General features: G+C 65.2%; 1 protein-coding gene across 2 annotated transcripts; it reads left to right on the top strand.

Annotated features, from left to right (window-relative positions):
• The first annotated feature begins 1034 nt into the window (after positions 1 to 1034).
• LHX3 (LIM homeobox 3) lies at positions 1035 to 9407 on the top strand. 2 transcript variants are annotated; one of them, XM_023243040.2, is made up of 6 exons: positions 1035 to 1254; positions 5242 to 5413; positions 5951 to 6153; positions 6731 to 6882; positions 6972 to 7143; positions 7947 to 9407. In XM_023243040.2, exons 1-6 carry the CDS (start codon positions 1167 to 1169, stop codon positions 8363 to 8365), a joined length of 1206 nt encoding a protein of 401 aa, XP_023098808.1. In that variant the 5' UTR covers positions 1035 to 1166; the 3' UTR covers positions 8366 to 9407. The 2 variants fall into 2 exon arrangements, with proteins under 2 accessions (XP_023098808.1, XP_023098807.1); XM_023243039.2 differs by lacking the exon at positions 1035 to 1254 and adding an exon at positions 2843 to 3052.
• The last annotated feature ends 17880 nt before the right edge of the window (positions 9408 to 27287 follow it).

Genomic DNA, 27287 nt, shown 5'->3' with positions numbered 1-27287 from the left:
GGGGCTGGGGGGGGGGGGGGGTCCCGAGTCACATGTGGCTTCCCAGAGACCTGCTGGCTGCGGTTGCTTCGGATTCGCCTTCCCAGCCAGGCCCTGTGGAAGCTGGTAGGTAACCCCCTCCCTGGCACAGGCAGCCCCTGGTGGTGCCAGCTGGGCAGGGCACTGACCGTTCACCATTCCCGGCCTGTGTGGTGCTGGCGTTCGTGTAGATCCCCCATCTGGTGACCCCTTTACAGCCCTGGAGTCCTGAGGAGTGTCTGTCGGGGTCTCTCCGGGTGCTGTCCTGGGGGCGTGGGGTGCGGGGCCTGCCAGCAGGAGGTCTGGGCAAGAGGTTGTGAATGCAACAGGTTCCTCAGGCCAGCAGCAACAGCTAATTGCTGAGCCACACCTGGAGCCAGGGACTCATGGGGGCCTGGGCTGGAGGCCAGTGGGGCTGGAGGGGCCACCTGCCGAGTCCTGGACTCTGCCACGCAGGGCAGGGTGGACCGCCCACTCACTTCAAACCCCAAGCCTCTGGGCTGGCCTGGAGCTCAGGGCAGAGCCGGCAGGGCAAGCTGCCTGCAGCGGCAAAGGGAGGGGCCGTGGGGAGGGGATAAGCCTGGCTGAGGGACTGGGGGCCCTGGGGGGGGGGGCGGTGGGGGTGTGGCCTGGAGCCTGAGGAGAGGAAGTGGGTAAGGAGGAATCTGGGGGAGGGTGGGGGAGCTGGTGGGGAGACCAGAGACCTAGGGAGGTGGGGAAGTGAGGAGGAGGGGCTGGGGGAAAGGCAGGCAGAGTGGGGGAGGGGGTGGGGGACCAGGGCCTGGGGAGGTGGGGAGGTGGGCAGGGCAGGGGGGAAGTTGGTGCAAGGACAGAGGACCTAGGGAGGGGGGATGGTGGGGAGGAGGGCTGGGGGAAGAGGGTGGTGGGCGGAGTTAGAGGACGTGGGGAGGGGTGGGGAACTGGGGGCCTGGGGAAGTGGGGAGGTGGGCAGCCGCGCGCCTCCTTCAGCACCGCGGACAGCGCCCGGGCCCAGAGTCTCCCGCCTGGCCACACCGCGCACCATAGGCTCGCCGTTCCGAGGCTCCAGGGACCTTGGGGAGCTCCGAGCCCTCCCCCGGGGTGGCAGAGGAGGAGGGAGGAGGGCTGCCCGGGGCCACTCGGGCCTCATCTTCGGCCTGGTGGTCGCCATGCTGCTGGAAACCGAGCTGGGTAGAGACAGAGATCGGCCCGGGGCCCCCGGGGCCGCTGCCGTCTGCACCTTCGGTGGGACTCGGGGTAAGGACCCCCGTGAGCCCCTTGGCCTCCAGCCCGAGCAAGAGCACCCACAAGGGGAGAAACGGCAAGGGTGGCAGAGTCAGGCGGAGGGACAGCGGGGAGGAAGGGGCCCAGGACAGCAGAGAACAGAAGGGGCCCTGCAGGCGCTGCTGGGGCGGAAGGGATAGGGCAGAGTGAGGGGCGCCAATTTCCTCCAGACTCCACGCCCCTCAGCTGTCCCACACAGACCTCCTAACCGCCCAACAGTGCAGAACTGAGACCCCTGGGCTGCATCTCCCGCCTGAACCACCCTCCCTAAGGGCCACTAGATTGCCATGGACGTTGTGAAATAATGGAGGCATTGCCGGCTGGCTGGCCAGATGCTGAGCGTGTGGGGCCGCCACCTCCCGGACCCGCTGTCTGCTTGCCCCTTCCCCCCTCGAACCACACTCGGTCCCTCCAGGCAGGCCTCTGCAAGCAGCTGACACTCAACAGGCGACACCCAGCACACCCAGCACCCACTCGGCTCCCCAGCGGGTGCACCCTTGCCCTGTCCTCTGGGTAACAAGTGTCATATGAGCCTTCGCTCAAAACCGTGAGACTTCGGGTCTGCTGGGATCTGGGAGGCGCTGTGTCCTGCCCACATCCTTCCAGGCTGGTCCCCTTGTTGAAGCGCACAGACCCGGCAACTGGAGGCCAGGAGAAGGAGCGTAGGACTGCCCGCTGCCAGTCCCAGGTGGAGGGACCTGAAGGCTGGCATAAACCCCACTGCTCCCCAGCACTGCCTGGGGTGCCTGCCCTCACCAGCCCCAGCCCGCAATGGCCCCACACTGCTGTGTCTTAATTATTGCACCGGGGGCAGGATATTGGAAAATTAACTGTGGGACCTGCATTCTGGGCAAGCTGGGGCGCTGTGGGTGAGGAGGAAAGTGAGGGCGGACCCCGACTTTCCCAGTTCTGTCCTTCCTGACCTGAGTCTTGGCCGCGTGTCCAGGCCGAGGACACCGGGTGTACCTGCCGGGAATCGCCCTTCTTCTCTGCGCCCATTCTGGTGGCGGTTCTCAGGGTGGGGCTCAGAAGCTGGTCAGAGCGGGGAGGTCTGAGGTCCTGTCTGGCTCCTGGTGGCTTGGCTGAGAGCCTTTTGGCGCCACACTCGTCCTCGCTGGGTCTCGGGTCGCGTTCTTGCCGACCAGACGTTGTCACCAAGCCTCCCAGCCCCGTCTCTCAAGCGGCTGTAGGACTCGGCTCCTTCCGGGACCGCCCTCCCCGGACCCCGAGCCTACCCGCGAGCGTGCACGCGGGAGCCCAGGCCTCAGCCCGCGGCTCCGGGCAGGTTAGCTGCGGGACCCGGGCAAGCGCCCGCGGGCAGCCCTGGCCTGGCTCCTCCCGTGACTGTCCCCGCCTTCGGGCCGGGCACTCGGGGGGCGCCCGGGCACCCGGAGTCCCCGCGCAAAGGCGCGCAGAGCCCGCGGACGGCTGGGGCGCGCCTCAGCGAACCACCGCCCCCCCCCCCGGCCCCGCCCCGCCCCGCGTCGCGGCCCCGCCCCCCGGCCGCTCCGCCCTCCGCGCGGCCTGAGGCTCCGGGCCCCAGGGCGGCCCGCGGGCGCGGCGCCCAGCAGCGCGGGGAACAGCTCGGACACCAGCCTGGGGCCACCGAAGCCGTGGCCTCGCCGGGCCCCGGGAAAGTTCGGGGCGGGAGAGCAGCGGCGCCAGGAGACGGGTCCCATGGAGGCGCGCGGGGAGCTGGGCCCCGGCCGCGAGTCGGCGGGCGGCGACCTGCTCCTGGCGCTGCTGGCGCGGAGAGAGGACCTGCGCCGAGGTGGGTGCCCAGGCTGAGCGGCCGCCCCGGGGACAGCCGGGGGTCCTCCTCGCTCCTTCCCGGGCCTGGCCACGGAGGTGGCGGCAGACAGGGGACCGGGGAGGGCATGGGTGCAAGGGCCCCAGCAGCGAGTTAGCGTCGGGGCCCCTGGAGCTGTGTTGTCGGCTGCGTGGTCGCAGCGCCGCACTGCTCAGGCCGGAGAGTCCGTGGGGTCCCAGGACCGATTTAGCAAACCCTCTCCCTTATCAGGAGAGTAGGTGGATAGAACCGCGCAGCTCAATGACCACGGGGCAAGAGGATCCCCAAGAGGGCCGACCCCACCCAGACCCTCCACACTTTCGGGGGGGGGCGGGAGAAAGAGAGGCAGAGGCAGGGGCCAGGGGGTAGAGCTGGAGCCCGCTGGCAGGTCGCTCCTGGCGGGGATCTTGTCTGCACCCATACGTACCTGCTGACTGGCCGGCTCCAGACGGTTCTCAGGACCCGTCTACAGGAAAGACCCAGCTTCCCGGTCCAGCTTCCCGGTGGCACCAGCCTTGCCCCCCGCTCCCCTGTGCACTGCTTCCAGAGGAGGGCCATCGGCAAACGTTCTCCGGCCCGGGAGACCACGGGAAGGAGACGGAGGCGGGCCTGGGCCTGCGGGGAGTGGCAGGGACGGAGCAGGTGGGAAACAGGTTACATCCAGGCTGGGGGGGGTGGGGGGGAGGCTCATCCGTCCCCTACTTATTTATTTATTTATTTTTCCGACGGTTCCTGGGAGGGGTTGGCCGCAGGGGCTGGGAGGAAGGGGTGGGAGGGCGGAGGGAGAGAGAGGGAGGGGAGGCGGGCACCGAACGCGATCGCTCAGGAGAGCTGGTCGGGAGCGGGCGGCGGGGCCGAGGCTCCGCTGGGCCCCGCGGGTGCTGAGGGTAGGAGACCCCGCCGAGGCTGGAGCCGCCATGCAGCGTAAGGCCGGGGTCGCAAGGCTTGGCGGGGAGCGCGAGGGGCGCGCGGCGGGAGCGGCTTTTGCAGGACGCGGGGCCGGACTGGAGGGGGGCGGGGGGCGGGCGAGCTCGGCCCGGCGCTGTCCGGGTCGCGGTGCTGAATCCGCGCGGCGCGGGCCCGGCCTGCCACCAGCTGTAGGCCGGCTGCCCTGGCGGCCCGCGAGGGGGGCCTGGGACGCGCGGCGGATGCCCGCGCTCCTGCACCTGGGGCCGCGGTTTGGCCCGACGCGGGATCGCGTCCGTTTGGAGTTTCCCGTCGCTGCGGATGGAGGTCGATCCCGTTCTTTCAGGAGGGAGGCCCTTCTCTGGTCCCCCACGCACTACCGGCTGGCCTGGAGCCGGAGGGGCCGGCGGCTGGCCAGGAGGTCACCGCGAGGTGGGCATGGTGTTTGCACTGGTTCCAGTCCTGCCGCTGGCTCTCCTCTTCGGAAGACCTTTTCTAAAGCGACAGGGACACTCAGCCCACGGGCACCCTGCAAAGCCCCTTATGGGCCAGTGGCTCCCGCAGGCCACTCCAGAGTTTCCCCAGCCTGGCTCCCCCAGAGGCCTGCAGTCCCGGGGCAGCAGGACCAAGTGTCCCAGCAACTCTTGTCAGCCACCGGCGATTGAGTCTGGTGACCAGGATGCATTTGTCCAGCCCATGCATAAGTACCCCCCAGGGTTCCCAAAGATGACAAGGACACCAGTGTGTTTACGTTGGTGCCTGCAGACAGGGCCACGGCGCTGGGTGGCCACGCTTAAACAAGCAATCTCCAGCTTCAATGATATTTAATTGTGCAAAATAATGATGGGGGTTGGGTGGTGGGTGCCCCACGACCATGCCTTGCCTCCTGGTGACGGAGAGAGCCCCTAGGGCGGGATTTTCATTTGAGCTCATCGTGCACCCTTCGTGCTAACTGGGAACACTTTGCAATCGACGGTGTCTGGCCTAACGGGGCGGCCTGGGCCCCTTCCTGCTCAAGGGCACACTTCTAAACCATTTTCAGTTTCCCCCAATTTTAACCGTGGGCCCGCCTCTGGACTTCGGTGCTGGGCACTCGCTACGCTTGGCAGGCCAAGCAGCCACTCGTGCCAGCTGGGGAAGAGGGGTTGCGGGGAAGGGGGTGTCCCTTGGCAGCCCGGCCGGCCCCGGAGGCTGGAGCGGGAAGGTGACTTCCACGCTCCCTCTCCGGGCGGCACCCCTGACCGTGGCGGCTCCTCGGCCTGCAGAGATCCCGCTGTGTGCCGGCTGTGACCAGCACATCCTGGACCGCTTCATCCTCAAGGCGCTGGACCGCCACTGGCACAGCAAGTGTCTGAGGTGCAGCGACTGCCACGCGCCCCTGGCCGAGCGCTGCTTCAGCCGCGGAGAGAGCGTCTACTGCAAGGACGACTTCTTCAAGTGAGTGCGGCCGAGCCCCGGCCGGGAGGGCAGGGGGGAAGTCTGCTCCCGCCAAGCCGGCCCCTCCCGCCACCCATGTGGGGAGGGGGCAGGGGCAGGGGTTGGGGCAGCTCCACCGCAGCCCCGGCCCGCGAGGCCGGGCGCCTAATTTTTCCTAGGTAATTAATTTTGTAAATCATGGGAACAGTCGTTCAAAAGATAACCCAAGTTTGCAGAACTTGATTGGATTTACTCCCTCTTAACTCTGGTCTTGTTTTTGTCCTTAATGCTCGGGAGGGGGTGCTTTCCAGGCACAAGCCTGGGGGGTCTAAGGGACCTGGCCCACGGATCCAGCTTCCTGACCAGGGTCCCTGGGTCCCTTCTCGGTATTCTGTGCGGCTCCGCCGAGGCTGCCGGGCCGGTGATTTAGGGGCAGGGCCGGGGTGAGCCTCCCTCCTGAACCGCCCAGCGCGGCGCCCCCGCTCGCCGCTCTCCAACCCGCTCCGGGCGAAGGAGCCGCCAAACGCCGCGCTGAGCCGCGCCCTGTGCGTCCCGCAGGCGGTTCGGGACCAAGTGCGCCGCGTGCCAGCTGGGCATCCCGCCCACGCAGGTGGTGCGCCGCGCCCAGGATTTCGTGTACCACCTGCACTGCTTCGCCTGCGTCGTGTGCAAGCGGCAGCTGGCCACGGGCGACGAGTTCTACCTCATGGAAGACAGCCGGCTCGTGTGCAAGGCGGATTACGAGACGGCCAAGCAGCGCGGTCAGTGGGCGGGTCCACCCACCCGGGTCCACCCACCCTCCTGTCCCCCTCTGCAAAAAGAGGCTGGCGCCCGTCGGGTCGGGGCGCGGAGGGATCCCCACGTCCAGCGCCCGCCGAAGCGCGCTCGCTCGGGGACGCGAACTGAAGCGCCTTCCCTGCAGGCCTGGGGTGGGGACTGGGGCTGGAGCCGGGTGGGGACAGTTCGCAGAGCGGCCGGGGTCTCAGCGGCCTCCTCACTCGCGGGCGCGGGGAGGCTGGTCTGGCTTGGGTGGATTATCACCCCTGGTCTGAGTTATCGCCCCGGACCCTTGACCGCGAGGATCCGGCCTTACCCACAGCCTCGGAACAAAGAGCAACCGGGAGGAGGGGAGGTGGGAGGCGGGAGGCGCGGGCCGGCGGGGGCCGCGCGTTCCTCCTGGCGGCCCAGGTCTCGGCGCAGCCGCCCCTCCGCGCGGGCCCGGACGCGCGCCAGCCGCGTCTTCCCCGGGGTCCCCGCGCCCGGGCGGGGTCGGGGGTGGGGGGTGGGGTGCGTCGGGCGGCCGAGGCGCCCGGCCTCACCCCAGCCCTCGCGGTGCAGAGGCGGAGGCCACGGCCAAGCGGCCGCGCACGACCATCACGGCCAAGCAGCTGGAGACGCTGAAGAGCGCCTACAACACGTCGCCCAAGCCCGCGCGCCACGTGCGCGAGCAGCTCTCGTCCGAGACCGGCCTGGACATGCGCGTCGTGCAGGTCAGCGCCCCGCGCCCGGCCGCGCCCCCACCCCCTCCGCTCCCCGCCGCCAGGCCGCTGGTCACCCCCACCCCGCCCCCGCCCCGCAGGTGTGGTTCCAGAACCGCCGCGCCAAGGAAAAGCGACTCAAGAAGGACGCCGGCCGGCAGCGCTGGGGCCAGTACTTCCGCAACATGAAGCGCGCCCGCGGCGGCTCCAAGTCCGACAAGGACAGCGTCCAGGAGGAGGGGCAGGACAGCGACGCCGACGTCTCCTTCACCGGTAACGGCGGGGCGCCGGAGCCCCCGCATCCCCGGGAGCCGCAGCCCGGGAGTCCCGCGGCACCTGGGCCCGTTGGGCGCCCGGAGCCCGCAAACTGAACTTCCTCGCTAGGGGACCGTTGATGGACCCTGGCCCCCACCGTCCCCCAGCCGTGGGGTTTGGCCCCTGGGCCGCTGCTCAGCTGCTCCCCTGGGGGTGGACAGCCCCCGTGGGCCACGTGTCCCGCAGCAGGCTTTCTCATGGGGAAAGGGTCCAGGCCAACCCTCTGGTTCCTGGCCCTTGCAATGATTTTTTTAGGAAAGTGGGCAGCACAGTTCTGGGGTAAGTGACGAAGAGTCTTGGCTGTTTGGAGGGGGGGGGAGCCCACCCTCCTCTGTGGGGGCTGATTGTCTCAGTCTCGGTGCCAGGGAGACCTCTTTCTTACCCCTTGGTGCCCGTCCTCAGACAGTTTCTGCAAGAGATTCTCTTTGGCTGCACTGTGACCTTGGGCAATGAGTCACGCTGCCTCTCTGCGCCTCAGTTGAGCTGTCTGCAAAATGGGATTAGTGGACTCTGTGCTCCCTTTCCCAAAGCCGTCTCGGGGACTGTCCCGCAGCTCTGGGTTTTGACTGCTTTTGCTCCCCCCAGGGGATCCCACCGTTCCTCAGATGTTGGGTGGGGTTGAGCTGCACAAGCCCGGGGGCCGAGGGCAGCAGGACTTCTAAGTGCAGAAGAGGCGGGCCGGCCACTGCTGGGGGAGGGGCACTGAGGGCAGGAGGGGGAGGAGGGCGGGCCCTGAGCGGCACAATCCACTTCCGTTGCAGATGAGCCGTCCATGGCCGAGATGGGCCCTGCCAGCGGCCTCTACAGCAGCCTGGGGGAGCCCACCCCAGCCCTGGGCAGGCCCGCGGGAGCCCCGGGCAGCTTCCCGCTGGAGCACGGAGGCCTGGCCGGCCCGGAGCAGTACCGCGAGCTGCGGCCCGGCAGCCCTTACGGTGTCCCCCCGTCCCCAGCTGCCTTGCAGAGCCTCCCTGGCCCCCAACCCCTTCTCTCCAGCTTAGTATACCCAGATGCCGGCTTGGGCCTGGTGCCCGCAGGGGCCCCAGGTGGGCCCCCGCCCATGAGGGTGCTGGCAGGAAACGGACCCAGCTCTGACCTGTCCACGGGGAGCAGCGGGGGCTACCCCGACTTCCCTGCCAGCCCTGCCTCCTGGCTGGACGAGGTGGACCACGCTCAGTTCTGACCGAGGCCCCCGGCTCCCCCGAGCGCCGGCCATGAGGGGTGAGGGCTGCGGTGCCGCCCCACCCCCCACCCCCGGCTGGGTGGCCTGGAGCCGCACGGCCCTCCTTTCCCGAAGTCCTGGACCTCCGCGGGATGCAGGTGCCACTGGCAGCAGTGGGGGACAGGATGAGGGCCTCGAGAGAGGGCCACACCCCGCAGCCCCTCCCTCGGGCGCAGAGGGCGTCCCCCTCCCTGGACCCGGTGGCCGGCCCGCCCAGCGAGCCTCGTTTTGTAAGCAGATTCCTCCCTTTATGGACCAATTAACTGGACGCTTGCTGTTTCTAGACCCGAACCATCACCCGCCCAGGCTGGGCCTTCACTCCGGGCCTCGCTCCGCACCGTCCTCAGGCGGGAAGATGCTTCTCTTTCTAAAATCAAGAAAATAGCACGAACCGTGCTTTTATTTCCCAAGCTCCAGCTGTGTAGCCCCGCGTGAGGTCGGAGATGGGTCGGTCTCCTCTCTCCAGGCAGGCGGTGGCCGAGGGGGGGACCACGCCTGTGTCCTTCCTGGTCCCTCCGGGAGCCTCCCTGACCCCAGCCCCCACCTTCCCCCGAGCCTCCTCTCCCCTCTTCCCTGGGGCTGCTGGCTCTGGATGTTTCTGTTGACTCCACCGCCCCTCCGAAGAGATGCCACTCCCGGGCGCCCTTCTTCTCCACGAACAACCTTTAAGGCCGTGGGGACCTCCCTCCCTGTCACAGCCGCCCCCAGGCCCTCAGCGTCCAGGCCACGCCCAGCCCACCGATTTCCGTTGCCAAACAGCCTGCGGCTCTCCCTCTGGGAGCCGCTCTAACTGCCTGAGGATCGGGCGCCTCCTCCTCCTCCGCCCCCGACAGCGTGTAGCCGCCCGCCCCAGACTCACAGGCCGGCCGCGGGTGAGGCCCAGCTATCCCCACAAACGTGCATCCCAAGCTACCTGTTGGTTCTGTGGACGTCCCGTGTTTTTATGTACTCTTTGACCATCAGCTCTTTCCAAGACTTCAATAAATTTGTCGGTTATGGTCTAGAGGGTCCGTGTGTTGAGTGGGGCTAGGGGTGCGTGGGGCAGAGGGGGCAGTTCTCCGGAAACGGGGAGGCCGGTTGGAGTAGCCGCAGCTCCTCCTCAGGGGTGGCACCATTGGGCCCCTCTGTCCCTGGATCTTGGCCAAACTTCTGAGCACCGGAAGGAGACGTGGGAGAAATGGGGAAGGGGGTGCTGGGGCCCGGTCCCTGGGAGAGACAGGGGCTGGGGTGGCCCGGGAATGTGTTCACAGCTGGAGCAGCACCGGCGGTGAGGACGGCGTGGAGTCAGCTGGTCAGGAGGTTCACGGCACGCGGTCGTGGGGGTCTTGCCCACTTGGACTCCACTCCTCGCCATCTGTGACTTGCTGTGTGATGCTGGGGAAGTGAGCCGCCCCCTCTGAGCCCTCCCGCGAGGTGGAGACAGAGGTGGCAGCCCCTCCAAGGGAGATGTAAGTAAGGAGAGGGTCTGTGCGCTTGGGGCCGCCCCTCGCCCGGCAGGTGCGCCACCGGAGGGCACGACCCGGCCCTGTGGGCCTCCACTGCATTTGGGGCACCAGGCCGGGGGGGGGGGTTGCGGATGAGCATCCAGTGCAGGGAAGAGGGGTGGACGCTGGGAAGGAGGAGCAGCGTTCCTGGGAGGAAGGTCCCGGCAGCTGCAGGCTCACGTGCCCCCACAGGGCAGCCCCCGGGACAGGGAACGGGGAGGCACCAGGAGAAGATTCGGGGCAGGACGCAGGGGCCCCGAAACCATTCCGTGGGGGGCGTGGGGCAGGGAAGAGCCAGGCTAGGGCAGGAGGGTCGGAGGCACCTACGGGAGCAAAGGCGTGGCACCCGGAAGTGTGAGCGGTTCTGGGTTAGCCAGGGGGGGATGGTGCTCAAAGGTCAGGGCCACCCAGGGGGTGGTGGGCGGGGTCCTGGAGGGGAAAGGGAGCCCCCGGGGAAGAAAGAAGCCTGGTCGGAGTTGGGATCTGGGGGCCCGGTGGCGCAGGAGCCGGCGCTGTCTGACCTGCTGGCCCCGAGGGGGCGGGCGTAAATCCTCAAGTCGCCCCCTCTCCTGCTCGAGCCCCTCCCCCAGGCCGCCCGGGACCTTTTAGGCGCTGACAGGTTAATAAAGTGCTAAGTGTCCCCGCGGGGCCCTCCGCCTGTTGGCAGTTGCTGCCGAGCGCGCTCCAGCTGGCGGCGCGTCGATAATCCCGGAGCCAAGTCGGTGCCGCGGAGCTGGGGGCGGGCGGCCTCCCCCCCCTCCCCCCGAGACCCCCGGGGCCGCCCAGCCCGAGCGCGGAGACCCTGGCGGGTGTCGGAGGGGACACGCGAGACGTACCCAGGCACCTGGCAGATGTGCTCGGCCATCAGACCCACAGCCGCCCCGGCCCCGCGGAGCCTCCCCGTCCTCGGTATCCCCATCCGAGCAGAGCGCCAGCTGGGCAGAACCACAGCTCCCACGTCCCGGGACCACAAAGCCCATTAGCCGGGTGGGTGTGGGCGGCCCGGGGCTGGCGCGGCGGCGGGAGGGGTGCCCGGGGGGGGGGCCCTGCCCAGGACGACCCGTGTTGCTGGTGAGGAGGAGGGCAGCCGCCCGGCTGGCAGACGCTGGGGTGGGGGCGCCCTGTCGCGGATTCGGGGCCCCCTTGAGCTCGCGAAGCTTTTTGTGGGGAAGGGCAGGGTTGTTAACTATTTTTTTCTTTTTTTCCTTTTTGAAGCAGGCTCCACGCGCAGCGCTGAGCCCAGCTGGGGGCTCGAACTCACAACCCCGAGGTCAAGACCTGAGCTGAGATCAGAGTCCGAGGCTCAACCGACTGAACCACCCAGGCGCCCCTGTTAACTTCTGAACCCAGCGATGTATTACATTATCAAGCGTGAATACCTGAATAGTGTAAATGATAACATCAGCCGACACATAAAGGGTCTTAAGTATAAAATTTGCACAGGGGGGGGAAACCTCAAAGGATGATTCCCAAAGCAGGGACATCTCCCTCCCTGAGACCCGCTCCCCTCCCTGCTTCACCTCCCTCCTCGCCACCCCACCCCCCGCAGGACTGGCCGGCTTGTTGGGGGACCGGCCCCCCAGATGTGGACAGGAGGGGGTTGGGGTCCACACCCTGGGGACTTGCCTGCTTGAGTAGCAAGGCTATAAATCAGTGGGTTTTCAAAGGAATCAGTCTGGAACGCTAAATCCCAGGGGCTGTAATGATCAATTCTTTAAGCCCATAATTGTTCAAATTACTCTGAGCAACATAAAACATTAATTTTAAGAAATTTAATAGAAAAAAGCTCTTTAAATCCGCAACGAGATAAATGACACCCAGCACTGCGACCTTTCTCCATACCTTGGTGACATTGAATAATCTGAAAGGTATTCACATTTTCATTCTTCGTGGAAAATGTTGACAAGCTTTTGGCCGTGGGCGAGGTGTGCGGCCGTGCGGAGGGCCCCCTCCCCCTAATTAATGGGGGAGCCACGGCTTCATGAAGCAGGATTTTCATCAGTCTGCCTGGGCGACGTGGCAGAACCCACCCCTCTTGGAGCTGAAGCAACATGGCTCATTTTTTACCATAAAGATATTCCCTCCTGACCGGCGGAGCCCCCTCTTGGCATTCAAAAATAGACGGGGCGCTGAGAAGCCGCTGTCACGCGGGCGGAGCGTGCGTGGGGCCCGAGGCCAAACCTGAGGGAAAACTTCGGGTTCCGCAGGCCCCAGAGTCAGGGACGCTCGTGTGCGATGGGCGTGCGTGAGCCCGTGGGTGTGGCCGTGGGGCTCGCCCCTGGAGGGGTGGCCACAGGCCCCCAGGGGCACGCACAGCCCTCAAACCCTCGGTTCCATGCGCTCCTGAGAAACCGTCCAGGGGAGCCGCCGTGGGGGCCCACTCGCTGACACCTGCGTGGGGAGCTGGGGCTGAGCCAGGTCCTGGAGAAGGTGGGGGGGGGTGCCCCCGGCTCCCTGCCGAGCCCCTCACGTCTGTCCTTAGGGGTCTTGCTAGAGCCAGGCACCAGAGCCCAGGGTGGGGTGAACTGGCCCAGGCTCCTCCCAAGCTGTGTGACCTCGGGCACTGGCTCAACCTTTCTGAGCCCGCACACAACAGCATCACGCCCTGGCTTCCCGGGTCACTGCCAGGGGAACAGGCTACGGGCTCCGATGAAGGGCTGGGCAGAGGTGGGGGCGGCGAGCGCCTAAACCACCTTCTCGGGTGTGGAGGGCAAATCCCACGCAGAGGAAACAGCCCGGCCAGACCCGCGGCATCCCCAAGACTCGGGGCTCTGTGATCGTGAGCACGCAACCCCTGCTCTGGGAGGACAGGGCTCTGAGCCGCGGGGGGTCTGGGTCGGGGAACCTTGTTGGGTTGTCACAGGGGGTCAAAAAGCGCCTGGCCCGCTGCCCTGTGTCACATCAGAGCTGCTCCGAGAGGGGGGATGGGCGGGCTGCCCTGGGACCTTCCTCCGTAACCTATAGGTCTTGGTGGCTGTGAGGGAAGCGGGGTTGTGTGCACAGGCTCCTCCCCACTTCTGATCGGAGCGCCCAGGTCGAGGTGTCCTCTGAGCCAGGTGCCGGCGTGGGGGTCCAGGCCACCGCAGGAGTGTCTCATGTCCTTCTGCCCCCCTCCAGCCCGTGTCAGCCCCAACAGTGGGTGAGACGGAGGCAGGGCGTGGGATTGCTGGGGGAGGTCATGCACTCAAGGTGATTGGTCTGGAAAGACCCCAGTCCAGAGGAGACGCTGTCACAGAGGGGTCCCCTCTCTCTGAAGGGTCCCCTGCCCCTGAGGGTCCCCTGTCCCCGAAGGCCTCTTGTCCCTGAAGAGTCCTCCATCCTTGAGGGCTCCCCGTCCCTGAGGGGTCCCCATCCCTGGGGGTCCCCCATCCTTGAGGGCTCCCCGTCCCTGAGGGGTCCCCATCCCTGGGGGTCCCCCATCCTTGAGGGCTCCCCGTCCCTGAGGGGTCCCCATCCCTGGGGGTCCCCTGATCCTTGAGGGCTCCTCATCCCTGAGGAACCCCCTGTCCCCTGAGGGTCCCCAAACCTGAGACCACCATCATCCTGTCCCCCACATCCACGGCCTGTCAGCTGTGGGCTGAGAGGTGGCTCCTCGTCTGTGACGGGTGATCTAGTCAACAGCACAGGAGGAGGCACGCACCAGGGGACTCGAGGGAAATCGAGTCAGGACCGCAGTGTGAGAAGCCACCGGGGCCCCACGGGGCGGCTACAAAGCAGGGCAAAGCGGACAGCAGCAAGTCCTGGCAAGGACACGGAGGGACCGGGGCCTGGCGTGCTGCTGCCGGGGACCTGGGGCCGCAGACCATGGGGGCTGCAGCCCCCCGTCTCCTCAGACACCTGGCGGTTCCACTCCCCCGAGGGGCTGAGAACAGGAACCCAGACAGACACCCGAATACGAACGTTCACGGCAGCACAGCAGCCCAAGTGTGGACACGGCCCGACGGCCATCAGGCGATAAATCGATAGGAAAAGGGGGCCCGTCCTTGTCGCAGCAGCCGTGGCGTAGCACCAGCCCGGAAGACAGCAGCGCGCCCACGCGCGCCACGGCTCCACGGACCTTGAAACATCCTGCGGCTGAAAGAAGCCGGACACAGAAGGCCACGTGCTGTGTGATCCACGTTATAGGAAATGCCCAGAACAGGGACAGCCACGGACACAGGAAGACGCGGGGCCGCGCGGGCGTGGGGTGTGGGACGTGGCCGCTGGCGTCGGCCTTGTGAGGTGCCAGAAACGGCCCCCGAGCGCGGAGGGCGCGGGCCACACGCCGCGGCACGGCCGATTTGACCACGTGGGCCTGTCACCTGCGGGGTGGGGAGAGAAGGAAACCCAGCGGTGCCCGTGGGGGGTCTCCCACTGCTGGGTGGCGGGGAGGCCCCGCCGTGGTGGGACGTGCAGAGTCCACGCCGCCCTGGGCCCAGCGGGCAGTGCAGGGGGGCGGCCCTGGCGGCAGAGAGACCCTCCCCCGATGAGCACAGCTGGCCTGGGACTCAGTGCCCCCTCCCCGGGAAAGGGCCCGTGTCCAGGGAGGTCTGACCCGGTGGCTGAGCAGAGAGGGCATCTCCAGCCCCCAGACGCACCGGCCGCCGGCCTGGTGGTCGTCTACAGAGTGGCTCCGTCCTGTCCCCCAGCCTAAAGCTCTCCCGGAGACCCCTGACCATTGTCCCGAGGGCCAGCCCGCCCTGACCACCAGCTTTGTTTGAACTCCAGGAAGGGCAGGGGTCGAGACCCGTGATGTTCCAGGGTGACCCGGCGAACACGCCCTTTTCACGTGCCCCCCTCCCCCATTTTTTTCTCTGCTGGCAGAATGCCGGCTGCAGACGGGGCGGGCGGAGTCTGCACTCTGGAGAGGCTCCCCTCGGCCTCCCTGGAGGACAGGAGGCGGGTGGTCAGCCGCCACCAGCTCTAAGCCGCGGGGGCCTCCTGTCCCCCCTCCCACGACAGCTGGCAAGGCCTAGAGAGGGATGGCGGAAAGGACAGCGCCCCTCGAGCCCCACCGTGTGCTGGCATCTCACGTGGTACTCACTCTTCCTGGAACCTGAGGTCGCTGTGTCCACAGCCGCCCCGCCCCAGGGCCCTGGCACCCTGGGGCGGGGTTTGGCGGGAGCCCCCAGACTGTTTCCCTGGGAGAATGCCAGCCCCCCCGCCCCCCATAGCCAGGCCCATCCTGGGGGCCGCCTTAGAGGGCCTGGTGCTGCGAATCTCCTGGTCTTCCAGAAGATTCCTTCTCAGCTCCCTCAGCCAGAAAGCCCTCTGTAGTTTACAGCCAAGACCCCCAACAAGCCTTTCCTTGGGGAGGGGGCAGCGTCTCCTCTCTCCCTGACAAATGTTTCCATCGGAGCTCTGGCTAATCTTCAGAATGACAAGGTTTAAAATTTAATTAGCAGGTTCCTCTTATGCAAACTCTCCTCATTAAACTAAGTGTCCTATTAGTTAAAATGAAGCCCCGTGGGGGTTGGGTTTGGATATATGGCTGGCAGGGCAGAGACCGACAAGCAGGCAGGAAATCCGATGGTGGGTAGGTTGACTCGGCTGCTGCCGGTTGGGTCGTAACTCAGGGGGGTGGCTTCTCTCCCAGTCCTTCCGGTGACGTCAGGCGTCAGAACCCGGGGCTGGTGGTGGGGCCACTGCCCAGAGGGAGGACGGCGTGGGTCCCCACCAGGTCCCTGAAAGGCGGGCAGGCGGCTGGTGGGGGCTGCCTCTGTCCCTGAGAGGCCACTGGGTCCTGCTGCCCTGGGCCCCTCCCTGGGGACCCCTCCCCTTCCCCCGGCCCATCTCTGCCCCATCGGCCCCAAGAGCTGGAGGGCATCCGATGGGGCTGGGGGCCAACGCCGGGGGGTGTGCCCCGGGAAGAGGCCTGTCCGGGCTCGCACCCAGCCCGGTGGCTCTCATCCCCCACCCCTACATCTGGCCGTCCTCTCTTCCATCTGGCCCTTTGTGCGTGGGCCACAGGCTGGTGGGCAGGCACTCCACGAGGGTCCAGGAGGGGCCTCGGCCCGCCTCCCCCAAGGGGCCTGGCTGGCCCGCCTCCTGTCACCGTCCTTTAGCAAATCCTCTGAGGAATTTCTCAACGGAGCTGTCTCCTGACTTCAGGGGATGAGAGGAGCTCCCGGCCCAGGGTGGAGGGGGGCGGTGGTGGGGGGTGGGGAGCTGGGCAGGGGTGGGGGGGCTGCTACCCCCAGCCCCCACCCGTGTTATTTCCTGCTAACTCAGAGTGTAGAACCGTGTGGGATTAAGGGACTGCATACATGGCTTCCTGTTTTTGTCTTGGCCAAAATAACCCCAGCCCAGTAGTCTGTGATTCCAAGTAAAATGTTTAATTAACTGATTTCAACTTTTAGGTTAATCTCTTATTAACTCCGGGGGCCACACTGGAAAACAAGAAGACCGGTGTCCGCGTTTTTACGCTTGGTGCGTGTTTAGACACATCGCGACTTGTGAGACTCCTCCCTCTGCGTCCGGCAGCTGAGGTGACGGAGCTCGCAAGGCTGGAGGCTGTGGGTTGGGTTAAATGTTTAAGAAAACTGAATCGAGGGGTAGAAGTTCCCTAACATTGTTCTGAGAGTTTGCTAAGCTTCATAATTGAGTCGTATTAGTAAACTAAACTTTAGAACTTAGCAAACAGACTTTCAAGTTAATCGGATTTTTGAAACACCAAAATAATTACACCGAATAATCTTTTTTTTTTTTTTACATTTATTTATTTTTGAGAGAGAGAGACAGTGTGAGCAGGGGAGGGGCAGAGAGAGAGGGAGACACAGAATCGGAAGTGGGCTCCGGGCTCCGAGGCGTCAGCACCGAGCCCGACGCGGGGCTCAGACCCGCGAACCGGGAGATCATGACCTGAGCCGAAGTCGGACGCTCCACCGACTGAGCCACCCGGGTGCCCCTCGAGTCACCTTTTTTAAATGCTTAAAACAAGGAATGTTTGGAAGCACACTGTCCTTGGCCACCCGCTTTCCCGGCCGCGAATGCAACTTCGTCCCAGCCCCCGGGGCCCATGCGCAGGGCCCTGTGAAAGGCCATGTCATTGAGTTGAGATGAGGTCACACTGGGTCGGGATGGGTCCTAATCCAGTGACTGGTGTCCTGAGGGAGAGAGAAATTGAGACACGGACACACACGGGAATGTGGCTTCAGGAGGACAGAGGCAGAGACAGGAGGTTCGGGGACAAGCCAAGGGCCGCCAGGGGAGGCCTGGAACCCAGGCCTCGGAGCCCAGCCGAGGGAGGAACCAGCCCGCCCACATCGTGATTTGGGACTTGTGACCTCCACAGGTGGGAAAGAATGCAGGCGTTTTCATCTACCCTGTGTGTGGTACTTTGCCAGGGGCCCCCTTGGTCAGCCGCTCGGTGCTGACACCATCCCTGTGGTGTGGGTCCCTCCAGTCCCCGCTGCCTGCAGGCCACAGGGTGAGTAGGCCACAGGGAGGGGCCCAGGGTACCTGCTGGGGTCCCCGGGGGGCCTGGTGCTTCCTTCCATACTAGCTGGGTTGGTCCTGTCCCTGTCCCAGGCTGTCCCTCCCTGGCTGTCCCTCCCCCTGCCCCAGACTGTCCCTCCCAGGCTGTCCCTCCCTGGCTGTCCCATGCAGCCTGTGGGCATCAACTCCAACCTGCCACCCAGTGGTGCCCTGGCCCCTTCCCGTAGGCTGAGGGGGTGGGGAGCCAGCCCGTCGGCTGACCGCCCCCCAAAGAAGGCCCCGCGACCCTGCCTGGCCCTCCCCAATCCGCCAATATTAGAAAGGATTTGTGTCCCCGATAAATAATGCAAAGTTAAATTACATCCGCTCCGGCTTAAATTTTCATATTCCTGTCTCTCATCTCCATAAAGAAATGCTGCTCCCCGGCCTCGCGGCGTGGCCTCTGCCAGCTGCCAGGAAGCTCCTAATGAAATTACTCCTCCAGCGACAGGCAGCCCGGGCAGGGGGTGGGGGCTGCCCGCCTGCCGGGGGAAAAGGTAAAAGGCCGGAGTTCAAATTATTTATCTCCCTAATAACGTAACCGATCGCAGGCATCGAGCGGCCTCGGGCCGGGGGCAGGCGGGTGATGCATGAGGAGGCGGGCTGGGGAGGCAGGCGTGGGACCTTCCCGGGGGGTGACCCCACTGCAAGGGCACAGCAAGGGCGTGCCTTAGCAATGGCCCAGAGCCGGGGATGTGGGGGCCACATCCAGGGAGAGGTGGGGTCGGCGTGACACTTCCCGGGCTCGGGCAGTGAGCACAGCCCCACGAACCCTTCAGAAAATTCAGGACGGGCCACAGGCGCTTCCTCGGGGTCCTTGCCCCTCTGTCATGGCTGAAGTCAGGGGCTGGCTTCTTCAGACTGGTTTTCCCAGACCCGGGACAAAGCCGGTGCTTAGAAAATGCGGCCTGCACGATGTTGTCCAGCTGAGGGGCCTCCCAGGGTTACAGGCAGGAGGGGAGACCCTGGGCCTGCCTCGAAGGTGCCAAGGGTCCAGACAGAATGACCTGGAATCCCAGGCAGGATGGGGAGAGGCCCCTGCTGGCTGACATCCTTGGGAGTGCCAGGCCCGGGGCTGTGGATGGCGGGAAGGGCAGGGGGGAGTGGGGAGGAGGTCCCCAGCAGGGAGTGGCCCTGGGAGGAAGGGCATGTGGTCAGAGTTCCTGAAGGAACCAGCCCGGCAGACCGCAGCACGGGCCGGGAAGCCCCCCAAACTAAGACAAAGACCTGAAGAGAGAATTTAAACCCTTTGTTACCACTGCAAGGAACGGGGTCCCCCTACCCCGCGCGTCCTTCCCGACTGCAGGGGAGGTCACTGGGCCCCTCGGTTCTGCAGACTGTGTCCCTGGGCTAGGACCAGGGGTCCGCGGCTGGCTCCCGCCGGCCCTGGCGGCCATGCCCCGGCCCCCCCTACCTCCGGAGGGGGCGAGGCAAGCCAGGTAGCCTCTTTGCCCCGTATCTTGGTCCCGCACCCCACTTTTCTTCCCGCCTGGGTCCGGCACCCCTGGTCGAGCCCCAGACCCTCGTTTTGCACAGGCAGCACCACCCCGGTGTCCTGCCTCGCCCTCCGCCTGCTGCCCCCTCCCCTCATATTTATGGCCACTTAATCTGTGTGAGCGGCCAGCCCCAATATATCTCCAAGTATTGATCAGCTTTAGGCTGATAGAAGTTCAAGCTCACAGGGCCTCGCTCTTTGACCCCCAAATAGGGTATGAATCTCAATCGGATAGACTGATATTCGCACATGGCTTCTACCCTGGGCTAGAGGCTGCGGGAAAAATCAATGGAGAGTGCTAATGACTCACGATTTATAGAACACCTGCCATTTTAATATTAGAATAAATGTTATATTGCGAAGGGAGGGGACACAGGGGGTCTCAGGGAAAATATTTCTTAGCCTTTTCTGCTGGAAAATGATGTGCGTGGAATTTTATGAAGTCAAATTTATGGACCTCATTTAGGCTTATAATTTAAAACTGCTTAGAGAAAGACATTCAGTAGAGAGCGGGGGTAGGGGGCAGGGGTTGGACGGGCGGGTGGTCCCAGAGCTGAAGGGGGCAGGGAGGCCCAGGGAGGGCGGCCCCGGGGCCCAGGGTGCCAGGCTGTGGCTCCGCCGGGGGCCTGAGCAGCTGGGTGTCTTGGGGGTGGGGCTGGGGGGCAGCCGGCGTGGCAGGATCGGTCGGGGCCAGGGGCCAGCCGCGAGCGGGGGCGGGGGGGCCAGCCCGTCTCCCCTGCCCGGCCCTGGGCTTGGCAGAGGAAGGAACACCCCCAGAAGGTGAGCCTCCCGGCGGGTGTCCACACCCCCGCGAGGCGAAGCCAGGCACACGTGCACCCACTCCCCCGAGTCCGCGGGCGAAGGTCTACACCCGTGTCGGCCGCTGCAGGTGCGCACCCACCTGTTCTCAACAGCCTCTCCTTCACCTCCTACGTTAAAGCCACGTCTCTGATTTCTCTGCTGAAGAAAACTCTTGGCCCCAAGCTTCCCGCCCTTACAGGGGCTCCGAGTCACCTGTGTCCTGGGCTGGGTGGAGGTCAAAGGGGTACCCTAAACATTGTTACTTAGATACACTCTGCCGGGCGTCTGGGGCTCCGGGGACACCGCCGTCTGGTAGAAATGAGCAAAGGCCAAGGAGGGCGTCACCATCCGGCTGATACGAAGGCGAGAAGCAGCCGGCCCTCCAGTGGCAGAGGAGACGACCAGGAGGGCTCGTCCACGGGATACTTGGCCCATCCCCGCCGGCAAGTCCCCCCCAAGGGTCTGTGCGTCCTTCCCCTCTGGGCCTCAGTTTCCCCAACTGCACCCGGAGCGTTTCCTCATCTGATGGTCTGGGAGCCCCCCCGTCCTAGGCTCCGATCTCTGATCCTAAGGAGGCTCTTGTTGGGACCCCGGTCTGATCCTGCAGGCCCCCTACCAGGAAACAGGCCTGGGAGGCTGTGGCTGGCCCCGGAGCCCACGTGCAATCTCCCCTCGAGGCCCGGCCTCTGGAGCTGGCCTTTCCGGACGGCCGGACAGGGCGGGGACCGGCCTTTTCCTAAGTGGAGTCATCTTCCCCAGGGAGGCCCCTGCAGGTGTGGGGCTCCCTGCTGAGAGCTGGGGAGCCGTCTTTCAAGGGCGGGAAGCTCGCCCAGCTCCCCCAGCTCCCATCCAGAATCGCCACCTTCCCTGCCAGGCACACAGGCTGTCACTTAGTTCACAGAAGCGCGGCGGGGCCCGGGAGGACCCCGCTGCGCTTCGTCCAGAAGGAGGTGACCGCTCCCGCCCCTCCGTGTGCTAGCAGCACGCTGCCCGTGGCGCCCGGTGTGGGACGGGCGTATTTTACATTTCCGACTTTATTAAAGGTGTGTGCGGAGCTTGGGAACCGCTGCCTTCTCTCTGTGGTCAATTCCGCTCCTGGAGGCCATAAATCTCCGGGCCTATGATTTGTGACTCCGCACTCCCGATAAATTAAATCTTTCTTGATGAAAAGGTTGGAGCTCCCGGCTCTGCTCCCGGTCACTGTGCTCGTCCAGGGTGAGTGGTGAGGGGCCCGGGCGGGGCTCCCCGCTGTCCCCCACCGGCTGCCTGCCCACAGCGGGGAGCAGGTGTCGCGTGGGGGGGGGGGCGGGCAGCCGGGCAGCAGGGTCGCGGCTCGCTGGCACAGCCGGGCCCTCGGTGGCGCCTTGCAGCCAGACCCGCGGACCCCCAGCCGCCAGTGGACGTTTGGGCTCTTGGTCTAAAATGTCTGCCGAAGTCCAAAGTAAGAAGAACAAAGCCGTTCTCGGTTTTCTCAGATGGCCGGGTCGCCAGGGACGGGGCCCGTCCAGGAAGGCCTGTGAGCGCTGCCCGGGCCCTGCAATGGGGGGGCCAGCCCTGCACGGTTCCAGAATTGACTGTCAGGGATCTTTGCCACCGGGGCGTGGGGGGCAGAGGCAGAGTCTGACCGCTGGGCTCCCCGGGCGGCTTCTCCCGCCACGCCTCCCGGCCTCCCCGGCATTCTGGGTCTTCTCTGGGACAAGGCCCCGGAGAGCTGGTGTGGTGCTGCACCTGCCAAGACACCGGCTGTCAGGCCGGGACCTACAACGGCCCCAACCTCTCCACGGAGAGGGCCGGACGGGGACGGCCAGACTCCTGCATGGCGGCTTCTAGAACCAGCGAGGAGAGCAACCATCCTGCCAGCCCCTCTGGGTCGGACGTCTGTGCCAAGGACAGCCCGAGCCTGGCTGGAAGGCGGCGGGCACCCTCTTGGAACAAGAGGGCGCAGACAGGCCTCTGACCCCAGGAGGGTCCGAAAGCGGTTCACAGAATCATCCAGGACTTCTGCCCCGCTCTGCGAGTATCACGCAGATGTGTCTCAGAAACCAAAGGGAGTGAGGTCTGCATTTTGGAACACAAAGATCTACGGCCTCGGCGAAGAGTTGATCCCAGGGAAAGTGCTGGAGAAATCGCTCTGCCACAGAAACGAGATCCCACGGAGCCTGGCAGACGGAGCCCAAGTCCACACAGTGGCCCCAGAGCTCCGGTTTCAGGGTGGTGTCTGGGCGGGGAGGGGGGGCACATTCCTGCCTGGTAGGGGCTTAGGTGCGGGCACCCCAGACAAAAGCCCTAACCCCTGGCTTCCTGGGGCTCCATTATGCTGATGAAGCACTCAGGCCTTTTTGGCTGATTGAATGGGGGGGGGGGAGGGCTCCTCCTCATCAGGGTGGGGTGGGGGGCCATCCAGGGTCGGCGTCCTGGCTGCTGAGGGGAGGCCCATTTGAGCGCCAATAACGCCCCGGTCTAAATACAGGTGTGCCTTTGTCCCTGCCCCTGCTGAGTTCAGGGAGGAAAGGGAGGCAGGAAGCGGCCCCTGGCAGGGGTCAGGGGCCCCCTTGGGTCCAAAGTCCTGGACGGTTCAGGGTTCTTGCCCAGCGAGGGAGGGGCTGATCCGGCCACTGGGCTTCTGGTCCGGTGGCCTCGCTGGACAGACTGTGGGTGAGGCTGAGACAGACGCAAGGCTGGCCCACAGCTGCCCAGGCTAGCCCCAGGGGCTTTCTGACAGAGGCTCCTGGCTGTCCAGGGGTGTGCTCAGAAAGGGCACCCTGGACAGGCCCCTACCCCGCTTCCCAAAGCCTCCGTCCACACCTGCCACCTCACTGCCCCGGGGAATGGGGTCTGCCCTCCCTCAGCCAGGAGCCCACCTTCCGGACAGCCCCAGCGCCCCTGCAGCCACTAGGTGGGGAAGGACTGGGGCTCTTGAGGGTAGGGCGGGCCTCCTTCCCGTTCGCCACCCGCTCTTGGCAACAAGAGCTGGCCCTGCCCACTGCCCGGTTCCTCACAGCCCCGCTCGCCCAGCGCCGCCGCACCCCCCAGCGCCTTGGCTGCCTTCTGACTCCCTGGCCTCAGGGCCTTTGCACCTGCTGTGTCCAGCGGCCACCTTGCGTGTGGCTCACGCCACCTGGAGTCGCTGGGGTGGGTCCCAGTGCGCAGACCGTCCCGTAGGGCCGGAGCGGGAGAGCCTGGGGCCATCGGAGGGGGTGAGACGTGGAGAGGGGGCTGGTGGCGGGGTTCACGGTGCGCGGCTCCCAAATACCACTCCTGGGCACACGAAGAAGCTGGCAGTCTCTCCCTGAAGAGGCTCTCTCCTCGCACCTGGGGACGGGAGCCCCCTGGCTCCAGAGGCAAGGGGACGCCAGGAAGCACCAGGACGGGCAGGCCCTGCCCAGTGTCCCCCGCTCGGCTCGCTGACCGGTCCTGCCCCTCCGTGACCGTCCGCTCTCCGTCCAACACGCGAGTCAGCTGTCCCTTGTCACAGAAAACGTGCGCTAACATGTGTGTGTGCCTTTGTTCCGTTCGTCTGTCTTGCTCAGTTCACCTCTCAGACCCGCCGGGGACGCTGAGGGAGCCAGGGAGACTTCCTCCTCCGGTGCGCTGGCCTGGGCCAGGTGCAGAGCCGGATTGCAGGGGTGACAAGGGGCACGCACGCCTGGGGCCCCCGTAACCACGACCACACCCCGGGGGGCTTCAGACAACGGGAACTTAGTCTCTCCCGATTCTGGAGCCATAGTCCGAAATCAAGACGTCCACGGGCCGCCCTCCCCCCAGCGGCTGTAGAAGAGGGTCCTTCCTGCCTCTCCCAGATCCTGGTGGCCCCAGGTGGCCCTTGGCTTGGGGCCACATCACCCCAGTCTCTGCCTCCTTCTTCACGGGCTTCCCCTCTGCGCCCGCCCCTCTCGCCTTCCTATAAGGACGCAGGGCCCGCCCGAATCCAGGAGGGTCTTGACTCTGAGATCCTTAACCGATTACACCTGCAGAGACCCTGGGGCTGCCCCTCGAGGGGTGACCATGGGCCCTGGCCTACCCAATGCCTCCGCGTGCCCGTCTGTAAGGGGCCCTGACCGTCCTCGCTTGGAGAATCGGCAGCCTCTAAGAGGCTCCCTGACCACTTGCATGGACTCTGGACTGAGATCAACGCCCCTAACAGCCCGGTGGGCCCAGGATTCGAAGGCCTCGGGCCAAGCCGACAGATCTGGTCTCCCGTGTGAGGCATTTAGGTCTCAAAGAGGTGTCTCCACGCGTCTGCAGAATGCCCCTGGGGCCAGCTGGAAGGGAGCCATTGATTCAGGCGAGCTTCTGGAAATTTCTGCACTCTCAAGGCATCAGAGCAGGGAATGGATGGTTTTGTGTCCACAATGATTAGCCCCGTGGGGGGAGCCGGCCACCTCCGTGGATCACTACGGGGGCCTCAGGCAGCCTCTGTCTGCTGACGCCCGTGGGCCTGACATCCAGGGACCCTGCTCGGCCTGCCCACCCTGCTCTCACCTGCTGGGTTTGGACAGAGGACCAAAGGCTTGCTCAGCCCCTGCCGCTCACCCACAACCTCTTCGGACTTACCAGTGGGGGTCCCTACCTCATGCCGCACACGCTCATGCCTGCACAGGGCACATGGGGGCTTCTCGACCTCGAAGTTCTTCTCACCAACAGCAGGGGCACGGCCACCAGGCGCGGGGCGGGACTCTCAGGGAAGCCCGAGACCCTGGGCATCTTCGCGGATGCCTGTAACTGTTTACACCCCCATTTACAGATGAGTAAACTGAGCCTCCCAGAAACGACACTGCTCACTCAAACTTATGGCCGCTTGGGGGGCTGGGGCCGGGGAGCCAGGTCCAAGGTCACTTCCAGCTGATGCTAAGGGCTTGCTGCCCACGCCGTCTCCCCCGGCCGGTCCCCCAGCCGCCCCAACTCCCACACCCACAAGCTGAAGTTTTCCAACAGAGCGGGAGCCCCGAGGATGGCCAGCACCTCCCCAGAGGCCCCCACCAGCCCCCCCAGAGCAGCCTCCGAGGCCGTGGGTGGAGACAGCCTCCAGGGAGCAGTTTCCAGAGGCCCCATGAATACGGTGCAGGGAAGCTGGGGACCCTCGCAGCCCGGAGCTCACCCCTTAGCGCCCGGTCCCCACAGGCACCTTGCCCCATCCCTGCCCACCCAGCACCTGGGAAGCAGGTGTGGGGGCTGGGCGGGGGCAGGAAGTCCGGTGTCGGCCACAGGGCAACTCTGCCAAGGACCTTGGGTGCCAGGCCTGAGCCTGGGGCTCTGGGGGAGGGGAGGGCCGTCCCCAGGCTCCTGGGGTGGCATTAAATTGCGCAGGACGGAAATCAGACCCTGTGCACCTACATCTGAGAAGGGGACATTGTTTGTTTGCTCCTGGGGGGGGGGGGGAAATTCCAGCCTGCCGGTCTCCCCTCTGCAATTCTGTTGACTTAATTTGGCTTTTGTCTGGGTGGCCCTCGGGGGGGATTACCTAGGGGTCCTGTTACATTGAGTTCAGGGGCTGGAGGCAGAGGTGAGCCAGAGGCTCGGTTTGCTGTTGTCCTGGTAACAACCTGGCCGCTCTGGGCTCTGGCGGCTGCAAGGCCTGTGGCAGGGGCGGGAGGGGGGGTGGCAGAGTTGATCAAATGGGCACTGTGGGGGGATGGGCACGCTGGAGTGGAGTCCACTTCACAGAAGAAAACCTGAGGGTCAGAGCAGCCCAGAGGCAGCATCCTGGAGATGCAGCTGATGGGCTGAGCTGGGATCAAATTCCCCCCACCCCCACCCCCCTGGGGATTTCAACCCGCCTTCTGATCACTGCGGCCAGTGCCTCTTCCTGGGTCCCCAGCCAGAGCAAAGACCCCCGTCCCTCTTCCTGGGTCCCCAGCCAGAGCAAAGACCCCGTCCCACCTGGCCGAGGGGCCTCGGCCTCCTACACATTCCCCAGCGGGGGAGGGTGAGCCCTGGTGTCGCCACCCCCACCCCACGGCCGGCCGGCCTCTGCTGCCCCCTGGCGGCCACCCCGGCCCGGGGAAGCCACGACCCCACCGTATTTTTACCTCGAGGCTCCCTCTCGGGCCCAACCTGGGATTCTGCAAACAGGTTCACCAAATTGTCAATTAAGTGAAAATCAATCCTGAGTCATTCATCACGGGCGGCCATCGATCGGGGCCCCCAGGGAGCGATTGAGGCCAAGTGCAGCCCGCATCTGCTGTATCAGGGCGGCCTCTGTGATCCATCATCCGGATCGGCCCCGGCGCCCACAGGGGCCGGGGGCCTGGGCTGGCGGGTGGAAACCGGCCCTCTGGACTCAGGACCCTCGTCTCTCTCCTCGCTGGCTCCCGTGGCCCTGCTGGCTCTCTCTCACAGTGCCTGTGAGGACACTGGGGTCTCTCACGAGGAGCCATAGCCCTGAGGTCGTGGCAGGGCCCCGGGAAGTGTGTGGGAGGAGATCAACCTTCCTCCCCTGCTCAGCACCCCCCTCCTCTGTCTGGCCTCCCAGCAGTGGGCACCCTGACCTCTGCTCCCCCATCACCTCCGCCCCCAGCATGGGGCTGTAACCCACGTGTCACCTTAATGCACAACCTCCAGACACCTCCTGCAGGGACAAAGTCCGACGAGGCCCATCTAGAGGTCCATCTCTGGACAGCAGGCCAGAGATGCTTCCCCAGTAGACCAGACCTCCTCTCCCCCCCCACGTCCCCAAATCTGCAAACCCCAGAAACACCAGCTTTCCTTTATACTTCCTTTATAATACAGCACTCAGACTGCTATCATTATTTTTTTTAGGTTTATTTATTTTTGAGAGAGACAGTGGAAGCGGGGGAGGGGCAGAGAGGAGGGAGACAGAGGGTTCAAAGCAGGCTCTGTAGTGACAGCAGAGAGCCCAATTTGGGGCCCAAACTCACGAACCGTGAGATCGTGACCTGAGCCAAAGTTGGCCCCCCAGGCGCCCCCCAGGCCATTATTTTTATATCAGGACGAAATAAACTATCCCCACACTCCCTGCAGTCAGTCTGTTCCCCGGTCCCTCAAGGGAGCTGCACCAGCCCAGACTTCCGGACCCTCCCAGCAGGCCATGGGCTGGGACCCCGTGCATGCGGTCAGTGCTCGGGGGCTGCACACCCCATTCTACGGGCCGGTGGTCCCCTTGGTGGAGGGGCCCCTCTGGGCACCCTAGTTGTCCCCACTGGACAGATGAGAGTGTGACAGGGCAACCCCCAGGCCCCCTTCCTGGGCTTCAACGTGGAAACCAGCCCCTTCCTCTGCTTGAACTCAGGATTTGGGCTGAACGTGGGGACGGTCCCATGAGGACTGGAGGCAGCCCGCTGTCACGGCTCGAGGGTCCCACAAGTGTTGACACCTGTCGGCATCCCGCTTGCACGTCTGGGGTCAGTTCACAGCTGGGCAACCCTGTCTGCCTTCTGTGAGCCGGGTACTGTGACCGAGAGGTGGGCGGGCCACCCCACTCACCCTTGTGGAGCCCAGGCAATGAGTAACCCGAGTAGGGGAAAAATCCTTTGATCAAAGGCATGCTTAGAGCCTCACTCATTCACTTATTCATTTATTCGCCTAGAAATATTTATTAAATCCTCAGAGGGCTTCAGCGTCTACCCATGACAGAACAATAGGGACTGAATTTGCCCTCATGCTAAGATAAAACAACAGGGAAGTATAT

The sequence above is a fragment of the Felis catus genome, chromosome D4 (assembly GCF_018350175.1).
Source record: "Felis catus isolate Fca126 chromosome D4, F.catus_Fca126_mat1.0, whole genome shotgun sequence".
In the NCBI taxonomy this organism is placed as follows: domain Eukaryota; kingdom Metazoa; phylum Chordata; class Mammalia; order Carnivora; family Felidae; genus Felis; species Felis catus.
The sequence above is the reverse complement of the archived record's forward strand: the minus strand, read 5'-3'. Positions and strand labels throughout refer to the sequence as shown.

Bases quoted from the DNA above. Each gene is read 5' to 3' on its own strand.
- LHX3 (XM_023243039.2), top strand. From the start codon at position 2,959: ATGGAGGCGCGCGGGGAGCTGGGCCCCGGCCGCGAGTCGGCGGGCGGC. The intron at 6,883-6,971 runs GTCAGCGCCCCG...CCCGCCCCGCAG, and splicing joins TGGACATGCGCGTCGTGCAG to GTGTGGTTCCAGAACCGCCG. The intron at 7,144-7,946 runs GTAACGGCGGGG...CTTCCGTTGCAG, and splicing joins CGCCGACGTCTCCTTCACCG to ATGAGCCGTCCATGGCCGAG.